At 42.6% G+C, this 15,026-nt stretch overlaps 1 protein-coding gene across 1 annotated transcript; it reads left to right on the top strand.

Moving 5' to 3' along the window:
- The first annotated feature begins 6,137 nt into the window (after nucleotides 1-6,137).
- LOC119651888 lies at nucleotides 6,138-14,626 on the top strand. The gene is made up of 3 exons (XM_038055710.1): nucleotides 6,138-6,424; nucleotides 6,493-7,053; nucleotides 14,273-14,626. Exons 1-3 carry the CDS (start codon nucleotides 6,267-6,269, stop codon nucleotides 14,559-14,561), a joined length of 1,008 nt encoding a protein of 335 aa, XP_037911638.1. The 5' UTR covers nucleotides 6,138-6,266; the 3' UTR covers nucleotides 14,562-14,626.
- Nucleotides 14,627-15,026: the final 400 nt, after the last annotated feature.

Below are 15,026 nucleotides of genomic sequence, written 5' to 3'. Positions count from 1 at the left end.
GGATGCCCTTCATCGCATTAGCCTAGCTAACGGTCGGCCATCTGGCTCCTGTATCCTTGACTCCCTTTTGGGTTCGGATTAGGGTTGGGTTGGGTTGATCTCCGCTGATCCATTCTGTTGAAGGCCTAGGTCTACGCTCAGCCTGTCTCATTTCCAGGTCTTCCTTCAACTAGCGTAGATACTGCTTAGCGAGAGTAGATACCACTTAGCCGACGCCTGTCTTCTTCCTAACGTCTGATATAACGACCTTAGACGTACTTTTGCTGGTTCTTGCCTTTTGATCAAGGATGCTAGTTCGTTGGGGTCTTCCCAGTAAGCCCATGTTGAGTGTGGCTGCACTACTTGATTTCCCAACTTCTCCCTATGGTGCTATTTCGGGTCCCGGTTGTATGTTGTCTTTCTTGTTGTTTTTTTTTAGTAATTTGCTCATTCAATTTGGTCCCCACGAATATGGGGGTTAGAATGTCCCCCGTGCCATATCCCTCCCAAGCGAGCAGGTGTGAGGGAGGCTCGGTTCGAATGAAGTCAGTTACCCTTACTATAAGCTGTCCAATGGGCATAGTTCAAATAATACGATAGATTGAGAAAGGGTTTTTCGCTTAGCGTTCTATTAACAATAGAGTCACCTCGTGCAGACCGTGATTATCGACACACGCTAATGATCTTGGTGAAGAGAGGCTTAACTGCTGGAGAGCCACATTTCAACGCCCCGCGGGGTGAATCTCGAAGAACTATTTTCCGCATCAGTGGATTCTGTAATCCATTGCTTGACCTCTTCACCTGGTTAAGTTGTTGTTTAGTTGCTGAGACCCGAAAAAAAGTTAAGGTGCTGTTTCTAGTGATGCTTAAGCTGTGAAAGATTCAAAATAAGATTCATTTTGAAGAGGAGGGTGTTGAATTGTGTTCTATTTTGAGAGAAACCATTTTCCAATCGTTGATTGGTCATGGGCATGTTTTAAAGGTATCAACGGATATATTCCGAAACAGCAGCTTTTTGTGTGCCCGGAAGAGACTTTAAATCAATAAAGGGATCTTCACGCCAGGCTGGACTTTTCCCCTCTATGACTCTGTTGGTCATAAATAAATTGTTATCGCGTAATTCAGAGTTCGGAATTTAATGTCCTGAGAACCTCAGCCACTTGGACGGACGGACTTATAGTATGTTCATAAGTAAACATTTTAGATACAGTAGTATTACCGAGTCAATGATCAACAATTATGTTGCACGAAAATCAACAATTGATAGTGATAAGTGCACTATGGACATAGCGCTGTGAACTGGAAATGAGGAAGCCTCCACATGCAGCCGATTATCACGAAGCCGTGACGCATTTATTGTGTTTCTTGTTCAGAAATCACAATTGAACAATATTTATGAGTCCATAGACAAAACACTTCATTTTATTTTAGTTGCTGGGAAATTGTTTGGATTAGCCGAGCAAATAAACTCGTCAACTTGGGTACCAGCCAGACGAGCCTGGGCCCCAGTCAAGTGCATCGAATTGTAACTGCGGAATTAGTAGTCATCGGCAAATAGACGCACTTACGTATGGGCGCCACAGGAAATGAAGTGCTGCCTTGATGTTGATATAAACATTTATCTAATGCTTCAATTGGAGCAATAAATCAGTTGCCAAGACATCCAGTTAAATGCGTTTATCGTTTTGTAAGATGGTGATATGTGCATGCGTTACTGGCGGGCGCACTTTGGGACGGCTTCAATTTTTTCTTTGGAAGTTGCAGATGGCTATGGGGCTGAATGTTCAAATTGTATCCACAGATACCAAGTTCATTTGAAATTCAGATGTTTGACTTAATTTGAAACTGAACAAATAAAGAAATTTTTTTAGGTCATCAAGTTTTATTCTTCTGTCATACACTCAAATATGAATTTCAGGAGCCAGTTGCCTCTTTTTCAGGGCGGCTTGGTTTAAAGTTCTATACTCTTTGGTGTCAATCAACATATATGTATGAATAGTGAGGGTGAGTAAACATACTGTTTATTGTCTTTCAATATTCAACATTTTAATAAACAAAATGTATATAGTTACCGCGAAAATCCTTATTATTATTCTGTTAAGGGGAAGTCGCACCGCGTCCTTAAAGAACTATTGCGCCCCCATTACTGGTTATAATGTGCCTATTAATCATAGTATCTCAAGCAAGCCTATAACCGTTAAGAATTTCAGTATATTCCCTACTTCCAGATCTTTCAACTTTGCATCTGGTATTAAGTGTTCTCCCAGATGTCTCGACCTACTTTGCACAAGTGCCGGACACTGTCCCAGGACGTGTATAGAAGTTTCGTCCTCCTCCTCACAAAACCTGCAGGCAGTGTCCGTAGATATCCCTAGCTTCCCTAAGTGATAGTTCAGCCGACAATGACCAGTGAGAATTCCCACTATGATTCGGAGGTTCTTTTTGGTGAGATTTAAGCAATCCTTTGTGCGCATGGGTTCGTATCCCCGAACAAGCACCCTGGACTGCTCCATCCCTGGTAGGCCCGCCCAGTATAGTTCCCTCAATCGTTCCTCTTCATTTCTTAGTGTCATAGCCATGAAACCGTTTCCGATTCCACAGAAGGGTTCTGGCCCGTGTAAAGGTGTCCCTGCTCCCTTCTTGGCTAGTTCGTCCACTGCCTCGTTGCCTTCCAACCGAGCATGGCCTGGAACCCAAAGTATCCAGACTTTGTTGGACGAGCCGAGTGTATTCAGTCTCTCAAGGCATTCCCATACCAGTTTAGAGTTCACCTGGTTGGACCTGAGTCCCTTGATCGCTGCTTGGCTATCGGTGAGAATAGCTATGTTCTGCCCCCTGTAGTTCCTTTGCAGATTAAAGGAGGCACATTTGTCTATGGCGTATATTTTCGCCTGAAATTTGCTAGCGTACCTGCTCATTGGCTCAAAGTACATTTTCCTTGGGCCAATGACACCAGCACCCGCCCCTCTGCTGTGAGGGATCCGACAGTGTACCAAGTAATCAGTTGCTGGTTTAAGCCGTATCTCACAGCCACGCTTTCCTAGTTTCCCTTGTTACTCCAACGTGTTTCAAACTTTTTATCGAAGTGAAACCTCGTTGCCATATTATCCCTTGGTATCAGTAATTCGGGATACCGCCTAGAAAGAATATCAATCTTCCTTTGATTTAGGCAGCTCCCAGCCTCACTCATACTACTGGCCACCCTGAATATTGATCTCCTTGCCTGGATCTGTGTGTGCAGATGGAGAGGGGTTAATCCCAGAAAGTCCTCCAGAGATGCCGTTGGGCATGTCCTCATTGCCCCACTGATACACACGCAAGCCAGCCTTTGGAGCTTATGTAATTCCCTGGCTTGTGTGCTGAGTTCGGTTCTTTCTGTCCAGATTACCGCTCCATAGATAATCATTGGCCTTACTATTGCAGTATATATCCAAAGTAGTATCTTCGGGCTTCAACCCCATTTTTTTGCCGCTGTGGATCTGCAAGTCATCAGAGCCCTCGTGGCATTCCGACAAGCGTTTCCAACATGTGTCTTCGAGGGTAATTTTTGGTCTAGCGTAATTCCCAAATATTTGACCTCTGTTTCTCGTTTCACCTCCATATAATGTAATGTTATGGCTCTCAGGCGATCAAGCGTACGCGATAGTACTCCACCCTGTGGACAGCCTTGAGTGGTGTTCATGATAATAGAATTTGTACCTGTTTGTACCTCTATTTGTCTGCTTTGTAGCATTTTGCCCATCCAGAGTGCCAGGGTGTTTCCCACTCCTTTGCGGCTCAGGGCATCTTGTATCTCTGTGTGCGATGTGTTCTCGAACGCTCCTTCGATATCCAAAAACGCGCACAGTGCAATTTCTTTTGTTTCTATGGCATCCCGTAGTACCTGATACAGAGCAGTTTCAGTTGACCGTCCTGCCCAGTAAGCGTGCTGATAGTGATGTAGGGGATTACGCTTTAGAACGTTAGTTCTAATACAGTTGTCTATGACTTTCTCCACCGCTTTGAGTACGAACGATGTTAGGCAAATTGGTCTGAATGATTTAGGGTGAAAACGATCCTTTTTACCCGTATTCGGAATAAAGACCACTTTTGCCCATGTCCATGCCCTTGGTATGTATCTCAGTGCTATGCTCCCCCGTGCCACCCTCAGAAGAGACTCTAAGATAATTCCTTGGCCTCTCTGGATAAGTGCTGGGAAAATGCCATCTACTCCGGGAGATTTCAGTGGTTTAAAAGTGGACACCATGAATTTAAGAAGACTTCCAGCGGGCGGCAGAGGAAGGCACTGCGGAAAAAGATGAATGGAAGATGATCTGGCTGCACCACCAGGTGCGGTAATGTATAGAGAAATTTACTGCAAGGAAGCAAAATCCTCTGCAGAACTGGTAACCCCGATAAGACTTACACTGGTCGGACTAGACTTTTCTATCAGCAGTTATACGCGCAACGCGTCTGTGGTATGCTCCGCATCTGGACATACATTCCGGGATTATTACCGGTGATCAAATCAGCGAGTAAAATTTCAACGAAGCTACCATAGGAATACGGAAACGAAGGCAGAAAAGAAGAGGAAGAGGACGTATGTGCAAGTTGCATCCTCGTTTCTGACCGCTGTCATGGACGTATTCTCCAAGGACGCCAAAATGCTAGAGGGCAATTTATCTTCCACCAGGAGTGCCTGTGGAGAAAAATGCTGGAGCCTGAAACAAAGCCAAGCTTTAGAAATCAACCAAGCTTTAGAGTGCACTGATAAGGTTGCCTTAAAGTGGCTTCAGCAGGCAATCCCGACTTTGAATTCTGGCGGCCGACACAACTTCACTATTGGGAATACCGAGCCGCGGAGGTCAAAACATGTCGGATATTGGATACGTGACCATCAAGAAAGTCTGAGGACATCACCTACATGCTGAATGAACATAACCCGGACGTGGTGGTATTCGAACTGGACCGAAAGAGTCTAAAGATGCTTAGGAACAGTCACGGTATAATGTTCTACTTTTTCCTGGATCGAGTGAAATTCAATCATATTAGGAAATTGTAGAGCATCATCTCCATTTTGAGAAGGAAGAACAATGATGGTCCTTGACTCGTCACCTTTTTCTTCAGCTGGGACGTTCATGTTGACAAGCCATATATTAAAAAACTTTGCTTTGATGCGAAGCGCACAAGACCTTTCGTGTATAGGATTGGAGTCAATAACATTTGCTTTAAAGCCCCTATCCACAATGAATGCGACTCCAAACTCATGTTTTCCTGATAGCTTAGAATTTTTTAAGAGTATATCAAAGTCGTTTCCTGGACTGCTGAACTTGCCGGCCAGTTGAAGTAGATCTTTAACAGCTCCAAAATTGTTTAGTAATCTAAGATTGCAGGGTCCGAAAACCTCGTTTTCGCAGTCGTTTCTGCGGTATCAATCTTATCCGAGGCTGTTCATCCTGTTTCTGTACATGCTATTTGGTTTTTTGATGGATGGCGGGTTGTATGTCTATCGCTCCGATCCATTAGTCTGGAGGACCAGGTCGATTGAATTAGATTCCTTGACAAAGGGGTGCGGTCAGGTAAGATGCAGTATGGGAAGTTATTCCAACTAAGCAGGGAGTCTATCTTTGCGCATTTACCCCAGTCACTGGTTCTTTTACTGAGGATTGTACTAAATGCGTTGCCTCAAACCCTCCTCCTTTACCTGGCCTTGGGACCAGCATGAAGTTTACATAACATGTCGGAGTTCACCAATTTATTTCAGTTCAGTTACTTGACGCTGCCATTCCCTCCGAATTTAGACGTCAACTATAAGTCCGAGTAATAAACAATTGAAAGCACATAAAGGATCCTTTTTGCTTCGATTTCCATCAAGTCAATATATCTATCACTGTCCCATTAAACTTTCCGGAACTTTAACAATTTGAGGGACGCCAGTCATTCTTTTCTCTTTTTCATGAAAATCACTGCTCCAGCCCCATTTTAACGAGAACAGGCTCCAGGGCCGACTTCAACTTGAATATTTGTAATCCTACTATTTGGCCATAATTGGTAAGCACAGTAAGGCCTGATGCAGCCAATACTCGAAATATATTGTATTTTGAATACACTTTACTCAAGCTCTTCACTCAAAGGGAATAACTTTTACACGTACATACCTTTGCCAACTCCTGTGCAATATCAAACGAATGTCAAAACTTTAATTTGTCAAAATTAATTAATTTAATTCGACCATGTCTTTTAAAAATCATAAACAGAAATTTTTTTAAATAAGTTATTCAAAAATTCTCCCAAAATTAAAAAGGGAAATGGTCAAAGTCTTTTTCCACATGAAGCGAAGGAGAGTAAGCAAATTTACTGAACCAGAAGTGTCCTTTTCTGAAAAATATTCCAGCAAGTTAGCCAAACCTTTTGAAAATTCAGACTCGATAATTGTTGCTGGGAAGTTGCAAAAATTATCTTATGGGTATGTGGTATCTCCAATAACTGGCATCCTCAAATTTACGAGTTATATACGAAATAACCTCATTCTAGGTTACACATCAGGATCGCCAAAGATTCCAGTGATCCGAACCCGATCCTAGATCTCTTCCTAGGCTCGTATACACCCCCTCGGGCAAGTGATACGGATGTGACTCCAGATCCGAACCCGACACATTCCCTTTACTTTTTGAACCGCAACGAATACTTTCTTATCCAAATCACTGCTACGCCAGCGCTTTTTGAAATTGAAATCAACGGTCGACCTTACGTACTGGAACGGGAACATTCTGAAGATAGTGCTCAGTTTCTAAAAATAGGCGGCTCAATTGCATTTTTGACGCAGGTTCAACACCGAGCAGCGAATCCTGTTGAATGGCCACTTTGGCAGAGTTCGAATGTGGTGCGAAGTGAAAACTATTTCCTCAGTGACTTTCCAGTGCAAATGCAAGCTGGCCAGGTCGTTGTTATTACTGCCTTACCATACGGCATCTCCGGTGGAAGTTTAGAAATATGTTTGACACAAGATGCCCACCCAGTACCGGCATTGAAACTTTGTGCGGAATTTGGTGAACCGCAATCGGTTACGTTGATGGGAATGGATAGTGAGCAGGAGTGAGTACCTTTTATTTTCCGGAATATTATTTTTCTGGCTCTTGTTAAGACCGAGGCTTTAGGCTATATTACAGGAGGAGCGGAAAAAACCCGAAATTTTCTCGAGACCTGGAATATAGCAGGGTGGCTAGCAAAATTAGATTGATATTCTGGTAATATATAGGGGTGACCCTATCCTTGTTGATCCTAGATTTTCTCTCTACCGTTTTGCTCATGTTTAAATACTTTATGAAACTGTACAAAAGGGTATTCATCGATGTGGCCAATATTAAAGTAATGAGAATAAAGGGAATATTACCAAGGAGAGAGACTTTACCTCAATTTGGGGTTGAACCGGTCATGGAAAAATTACGAAAGAGAGGCGTCTTTGATGGTATGGTCACGTAATTCATGCTAATGAGAATTGCAAGATTGATCTGAACATCCAAATCGATGATAAACGACAAAAAGACTAGTCGAAACAATAGTGGCTTGATACGGTAGATGGTGATTTGAAAGCCCTACGACTGTATCCAGATTAGGAAAATGACAGAACAAAATGACGCAACAAATCATGACGGGCCAAACCTTAGGAACGGAACAAAGGGTAAGGAAAAAGAAAAAGAAAGTGCAGGTTGCTCGAGATAAATGCCCAAAATAAAGATAGGTCCTAACTGGTACATAAAAACGCCCAGCATTCGCATTTTTAAACTACTTCCGAAAGGAATCCCACAGGAATGCTTGTAATGACGTACGCATCATAGATTAAAGCGGAGAAACCGCAACATAAGCCAACCCATATGTATGACCACTAGACACCTCTAAGTTTTATTTTGACAAACTTTTTTGATAGCCTGCTCTTCGACGCCCATAATTGATGGTTATCGATGAAGCGAACGGTGTTAAGTATTAAGTTTTGCGCAACTGGCAGCGGTAATGGCCAGCGATAGAAGTACGTACCGAAAAGGGGAGTCTCTCTATGAAGATAACATTCTGCAGGTGCTGCACTGGTTAATAACATGTTTAAGTAAATTAATCCCAGAAAAAAACCCTCCTTGGCTATTCACCGATTCCCGTTGAGTATTTCCTGCCGAGACCCAAGCACTGCTTCAAATGTGCAAGGATGGTCTAAGCGACTATGGGTGCGGTGGCAAAAAATGTATCTTCATAATTGCAGCATTTACAACGGCGTTGCCCAAAGTGGTGGGAACATCCTAAACTGGTCCAGCGCCGTAAGTAAAATACCATCCAACTTCGAAGGTAATAAACTTCCATGGAACACTTGACTCCGCAAATTAAAAGCTTTCAGGCAGATTCCATCAAAACAATCGCAGCTCTAGGTAATATACAAAGGTGAGCATACAAATATTTAAACCGAATAATGAAAAACAAGGCCATATTGACGGGACCCCTGATTTAATAAGATATTGTCTCATTTTTCACCACCTCTCAGATCACGTCGTATCGAAATAATAAAGAGCTCTCTCAAATATCTTCAAAACAATAAATGGAGCAGCCGAAAACTCTAATAGCCAGAATTTACTGGAAGCCAATTTGAATCTGAGGAAGACGGTTGACAGACTCAACTGCGGTCAGACACTTCATCGTCTTGTAGGTTGATGCAGATAAATCTACAAGACTTTGCCATACGGGCTTGATGAAGTAACTATTGTCTTCTGTAAAGGAATTTGTTTTCGTAGAATTAAATATAAAGCAAGTAATGGCGAAATCACGTCGGAAAGGGCAGACTTAAAACTCAATACAACCATCTTCTCTGCGTACTTCACCGAGTCCGGTTAACAGAAGCTGCAAGTTGAGTTGAAGATCACAGGAAGACCTACTATTCTTTTATCATATGAAGAAACATTTGAAACCCATGAGCCTCGAATGCTTAAACGTCGGTCAACTCATTTCAACGGAAGAATTCTTCATTGCGGTAGACAGACACAAGATATTTGTACTTTGCTTAAGGACTCTAGGAGAGTGCTTTTTGACGAAGGAATGGATTAATCCTTCATCAAAAAGCACTCTCCTGGAGTCCTTAAACAACATCTATGTTAGTTTAACTAACGACTACCAGAAGAGTGGTGAGGTGAGAGTGGTCTCTACTCCGATGAAAAGGAAACTACTGGACCTTTTTCCCTTCTCAACGGTTTCCGCAAGCTCCCAAAGTGGACCAAGCCAGGCTATACTATTTCCTCGAGGATGAGCACTGCTGCATTAATGACTACATCACCTACAGAGAACACATACCTAGTAGCTCGCAGTCAAATCAGCTACCCGTCTCGATTGAAAAACATCATAAAAAGCGTATTATTGCATCGGTGAAGCTGGTGTTGGGTTCGCACGAATAATCTCTCTGACATTTTTATACGGATAATGTAAGTCCTAGGTACCAGCAAGCTTGTATTGAATGGGAACCAGTACAGAAGTCCTTTCCCGATCAGCTATTATACAACGTTCCCACAAAGCAAAGTCTTTAATTAAATTTAAATTCACCGGCGCGGCTGATTTTCTCATGATGGCAGGAGGAGACTTAAAGATGAGGCTCGGGAGTTGATTTGCCAGCAAGCCATGTTGGTCATAATGGAATGTATTCATAAGAAGACGATTTGGCTGTTTTGAACTGAGCAGAAATAATGCGACTCTTAATCACGTTCCTAGGTAGAGAGACAACCACTAGCTGTTAAACAACAGGTCAACTTCAGCAAGAATAAATCAAAACAGCTGCGGAGTCCTCAACCTTACGACTGGGTCCAACTGGGGACCCCATTCGAAGAAAGCACTCAAACCCCATTGGAGAGCTATAAAACCCATCCCTGACTATGGTACATCTTCGTAAATTATGCCGAAGTACCTTGAGAAAAACAAGGTTTTTGTATTGAGATGATAAATAAGCCTCAGTAGATCGAACCCAGACATTGATCATCTTCGCTCTTGCAAATGAGCCCTCTTCCTCTTCCAGAAGAACGCTTCAAACGACAATTGTAAGGCTAACAGCAGCTCTCCTCCCTCAGTCATTAGAGATTATCATATCACCAGAAATATACCAAAACGACTTTCAACAAATTCTACAGGATTATAGACAGCATGGAAATTGATATGATCTAAATGAGGAGAAGAATCCTTGCAACAGAGCTGACCTTGTTGCTTACTATTAGAAAGAGGCGAGGGATTCCTCTGTAGATCATGAAACCGCTGCTTGTGAGACTTTCTTGATGCAGGAAAGACTAAGCAGTGAACTTAAAGTGTCTTCAAGATCAGTTGAACTTATTGACATCGATCAGCCCATCCAACAATCTAATCATCACAAATCCACTTCCACTACTACACTACAACACGATTTCCACAATGAAAGACAAATCTATCGCAGGCGTCTACCAGGATAGAGACCAGAGGCCTCCTGGTTCGGAAACCTCGAGTTAACGCGACATTTGCAAAAGCCAGCCACTCGTTTCGATAGGAATCATGGTGAACCATATCCCTGGACCATCGTAATTTTACCATTGCATACAAAGAGGATTACCCCACAGCCATCATCAGATAATTTCGTTTAAACTAGGAAGGGACCAGATGCTGGAGATAAACTAATCTTTTCTGCCCGGCATATATTGATCGATTTTTGAAGGACCTGGTGATTATCAATCGGAAGTTTAATAGCAATGTTTTTGGTCTTCGCTGTTCGACAGGATAAAGTTTGTAGTATGTTTGTTTGGTTCTGACCCTGCCACTTGTCATTGTAGCAAGCTGGCTCCCGGATTTTGATAGCAGCTTTAGCCAATGCTACTGACTTCCCAATTGCTAGTTCCGCTTCAGGTATGGGGGAGACTGAATCCTACTTTACTAAACCATCCTAATGAATGTGATGCTCAGCAAGTCTTTATAGACCTTTAAGCGTGGATGATGTTTAGCTGATTTGTCTGAAGTTCTTTGGATTTGAATAGTCATCTTTCCCAGGATTAGGTGTGAAGACTTCCTTAACCTTCTGGCAAGAGGAAAGCACGTAGCCAGAGCAGCACATCATGAAAAAATATTTTTTAGAAATTGATCCTCCTTTAGCATCGCTTGATCGATGCAATCCATACCAGGTGCTTTGAAGTCTCCAAAGGATAGTCTAGCAGCTCTCACTTTCCTAGTGGTAACAACCGCTCTCGCAGTGTAACACTTCTCCTTGCAACATCTTCGTATTGAAAGGTTTGCAGAAGCGGCTAATTGCCCCCCTCCTACTTCTGACACCTGTTCTCTCGGGTGGAATACTTCCGAAAGGGTCTGCATTGATTCTAATCTCGAGTTTTTGAAAGTTCCATCATGTTTTTTAAGAGAGTCCAACTTGGCCGACTCATTCTCCATTTCTCCTTCCAGTTCCTCACAGTATACTCTAAAGGAGTCTAGTTACAAACTTTTTACGAGTCTTTTATGATCAAACTGTGAGTTACTGATGTTTAACCAGTATTCATTCTAATTACTTTTGGACACCACGATTTAGGAGTCGTCTGGTTGATTTCCAGAGTCTCTGCTGCTTTTGCCTCGGGAAATTGGACAAGCCTCTTCGTAGCACTCTAAAGGTATGCGATTCACGGTTTCCAATTGATCTTCTGTCGCCTATAGTGCTTTACTTTGCTATCAAGAAGTTCATTGAACTTTATACAATCCGTTTTCCTAGGAATCTGTCTTTGTATTACACACTGTTCGCCTATAATGGTCAGACTAAATTCTAAATGACGGTGATCTGAGAGTGAGACTTCATCTAGCAGTCGCCAGTCTCTAAGCAACGCTAACAGCTTTGAAATGTAGATTATTAGGTCAATTACTTCACTTCTTCTTAGCCCCGCGAACTTAGGGGCGCACCCTACATCCGCGGTCATCAGACTAGCTGAAGGGGTAAAGTCGAAAAGCTTCTCTCCTCTGGGCTTACATTTGTAACTCCCCTAACAAATATGCTGAGCATTCGCGTAACAACCTATTCAGAGTTTGAGGCTACTTGATTCTGCACATACTACCAGATCCCTTAGTTATTGCATCGGCCGAGGACACATGGCCGAAGTAAGCAGAGGCAAGTAGGACATTTCTTCTTTTGCCATTAACGAGGATGGTATAGTAAGTTGACGGCAACTAGGTCCTGGAAACGGAATTGTTTCAGCATAGTTGCCTCTAACAATTTTGACACCAGAACACTGCCCCTTGGTCTCGAGGATCTCTCATCGAAGATGATCTTAGTATCCCTAACTGATCCAATACAACAGATTTTGTTAAAACAAACCCACGGTTCTTGAAATCTATAAAGATGGTTATCCGACTTTGGCAGCCTTGCTGTCAGTCGAATGAAGGAGGCTACGTCATGCCGTAAGTTCTGCTTTCTTTCGTCCGATTTCTCAGGATATCACTGGTGTAGCAATGCTTGTCTTCTCAAATCGACGACTCAACATAAATATCTACCTTGGAAAGTGACACACATACAATGTTGGCTAATACATGAAGGGTTTAAGTAGGATTCGGCCCCTGCTGTTAAAATTGCCGGCAATAATTTCAGGATTGTGTCCTCAAGTATCCATGAACAGCATAACAGCGCAGTTGACTTTTGCCATTATAAAGGGAACTCCCTGGAATTCCATGGTTTTTTGTATAGCTTGCTTTCCACATGCCCGTATTACCGCGTTTTCAGATGAGTCTTTCACCCACGTAACACTACCGTAATTTGAATAAGGTTTGCAGATAATTGCTATGCGCGTATTCGACTCTCGAATTGTTTGTCAAAGCAGTTCTTAAGTTGCTTCCCAATATTTGAGGTTGATTTATATTAACCTCATTTAGCCTTACGCTAACTTCTCGGTGGATTTATTTTTAAACTCCTTCTCTGGGTTCGTCTGATGCAAATCCCAATACCGCCCACTTCTGTCAATTTCGGCTTTCACTGCCAAAGGCATATCGGCATAACACTTATGCCCCCTCCCTCTTTCATGGAAATAATGATTACTTATTATTCTTTTTGTGTTTTTGCCATTTTTTGCTGCCCACCTTTGTTCATTGTTTGGGTTTACAATATTGAGACTGTCATCAAGGAACTAAGAACTTTACCCAGAATTTTTTCGGTTCAGCTTTTTACGGTCAACAGGTTGTTTCCTTCTTGGTAGCTTGCATTTTTGCCCTCATTACCATAATATAGAACAACCTATCAGCCCCATATCTGAGTCGTATATTATGGTGGATACTACGGTTCTCCGCTTGATGAATTCACAGAGGTCATATGTGCGATCTCCCAATGAAAGAAATGGTTTTCTAGTTTGCTGCCTTTCACTTTCCTCTTTTCGATCTGCAGCATTAATGTCGATCCGGGGACTGCCCACATTCCTTTCGGCGACCTGCAACGAATCGCTTCTGCCGCAGGGCAACATTGCCTCTTGATGGTGATCTTTCAAGCTTCCAGTTCCTATGGGTCAATTTCATTTCCACTCCACTATTAAATGCTACAGTAGTTAAGTTTGCCACCAGCAAGGCACTGAAGTTGCTGGATATCGATGACCCGAGGACTCGCTTGGCCACTTCCAAAAACCACGGTAAAAGACTTCCTCCCATTTCGTAGTCAATTTTTTTTTCCATGTGCGCCTTTGCCCAAGCTACTCGTGATGCGCTTTTCCATGCGTGCACATCTCCTGATGCATACATGTGCATCCCCATGACGTATCCGCCGAGTGTTCCCTTAGCCGAATGAAAGGATGCAGCTGATGGGAGATTTGACAACTCCAACCAGGTACAGTTTCCACTTAAGTATACCTACTATATTCTCTGGAAGGAAGGATTGGTCCGTTCAATACGGTATCTCGCATGAAACCACAGAAAGGTTTCTTAGCTGCAAAGTTGAGTCAAGCTCGACATTCAAACGGGCTCCTGAAGGGTTATTATCTGAAGAGCCTCTGAAGAGGATATCTTTTAACTCGTATTTTTGGTGGGTGCCTTTTTAATGGAAGGCTTCCTAAAGTGGAGTTTTTATGGTGTCTCGTTTTGGCTTATTGAAAAATTAACATTCATTAACATTCGTTCTATCTGAATCCGCGGCAATCCACTTAAGAGCTGCTTTGAATTATATATTGGAATAGTGAGGTCAATAGGTCCATGGGTCACTATCTACCTGCTACCTTTTTCGTCGTGCAATTGTTTAAGCCTCCAATATCAGAGCAAGAGGGCCAGCTTTCTTTTCGATTCCCTTTTACTATAAACTTATATACCATTCCTTTCTTTTCAGGTTGCAAGAAGAACAAAGAAGAGACAGTCCATTCCCTTTTCAAATAAACAGAAAATTTCGTCTAGCGATCGGTTTCACTCTCCAGTGTTTTGTTTTGGCAATAAACGGTAACAACTATGCGTCGTTTCGATATCGAACATCAAACTTACCGTCATCCCTCAATGGTTACTATATGCGAACAACTGAACCATTAAAAGTTAAAATCATCTCAACAGATCATGTGAATAGTGGAAGTGACAGCTGTGACGGATTCGAAGGATTCTCAGATTTTAGCCACTCAGTTGATTGAATGAATTTTACTTTGCATATCTTTTAATAATTTAAAACAGAATAAAGTTGGACACATTTTTGGAAGTCTACTTTTTTAAGGGGGTAGAATTCTTCAATCGGCCACATTCCAGACGAACGCAACACCATCTGAGGTGGTTCTGAAGGCAGAACTATCCTCCAAGGCAGCTTTTCTGCACACTCTCCCTCAGCTCGTTCATTACTCTCTATGTTCCTATGACAGGGAACACAGGGCCAGCGCGGAGAATTCGTTAATGAATACAAAGCCTTAATAGCGGCTTGGCTGGTAGTCAGAATGGCTAGTTAGGCTTGGGACTCGGATCATGATATCACCGGTATTTCTGCTTGGGATACACTGTTGAGTGCTGGGAGATGCTACGACTCCGCTACGTTATGCTATCCGACAAAACCTTCTCATGGATTTTTGATTCTTTGATCCGTCGGTGACGTATACTGTATGTATGGT

The sequence above is a fragment of the Hermetia illucens genome, chromosome 3, assembly GCF_905115235.1.
Source record: "Hermetia illucens chromosome 3, iHerIll2.2.curated.20191125, whole genome shotgun sequence".
NCBI classification, from domain to species: Eukaryota; Metazoa; Arthropoda; class Insecta; order Diptera; family Stratiomyidae; genus Hermetia; species Hermetia illucens.
Note: the sequence above shows the minus strand (reverse complement) of the source record. Positions and strands in the feature narration are given on the sequence as shown.

What these genes read in the sequence shown, in the direction of transcription:
- LOC119651888 (XM_038055710.1), top strand. Translation starts at nt 6,267, where the DNA reads ATGGTCAAAGTCTTTTTCCACATGAAGCGAAGGAGAGTAAGCAAATTT. An exon ending in TTGCAAAAATTATCTTATGG is followed by an intron (nt 6,425 to 6,492) that starts GTATGTGGTATC and finishes ACCTCATTCTAG; the next exon opens with GTTACACATCAGGATCGCCA. An exon ending in GGAATGGATAGTGAGCAGGA is followed by an intron (nt 7,054 to 14,272) that starts GTGAGTACCTTT and finishes CTTTCTTTTCAG; the next exon opens with GTTGCAAGAAGAACAAAGAA.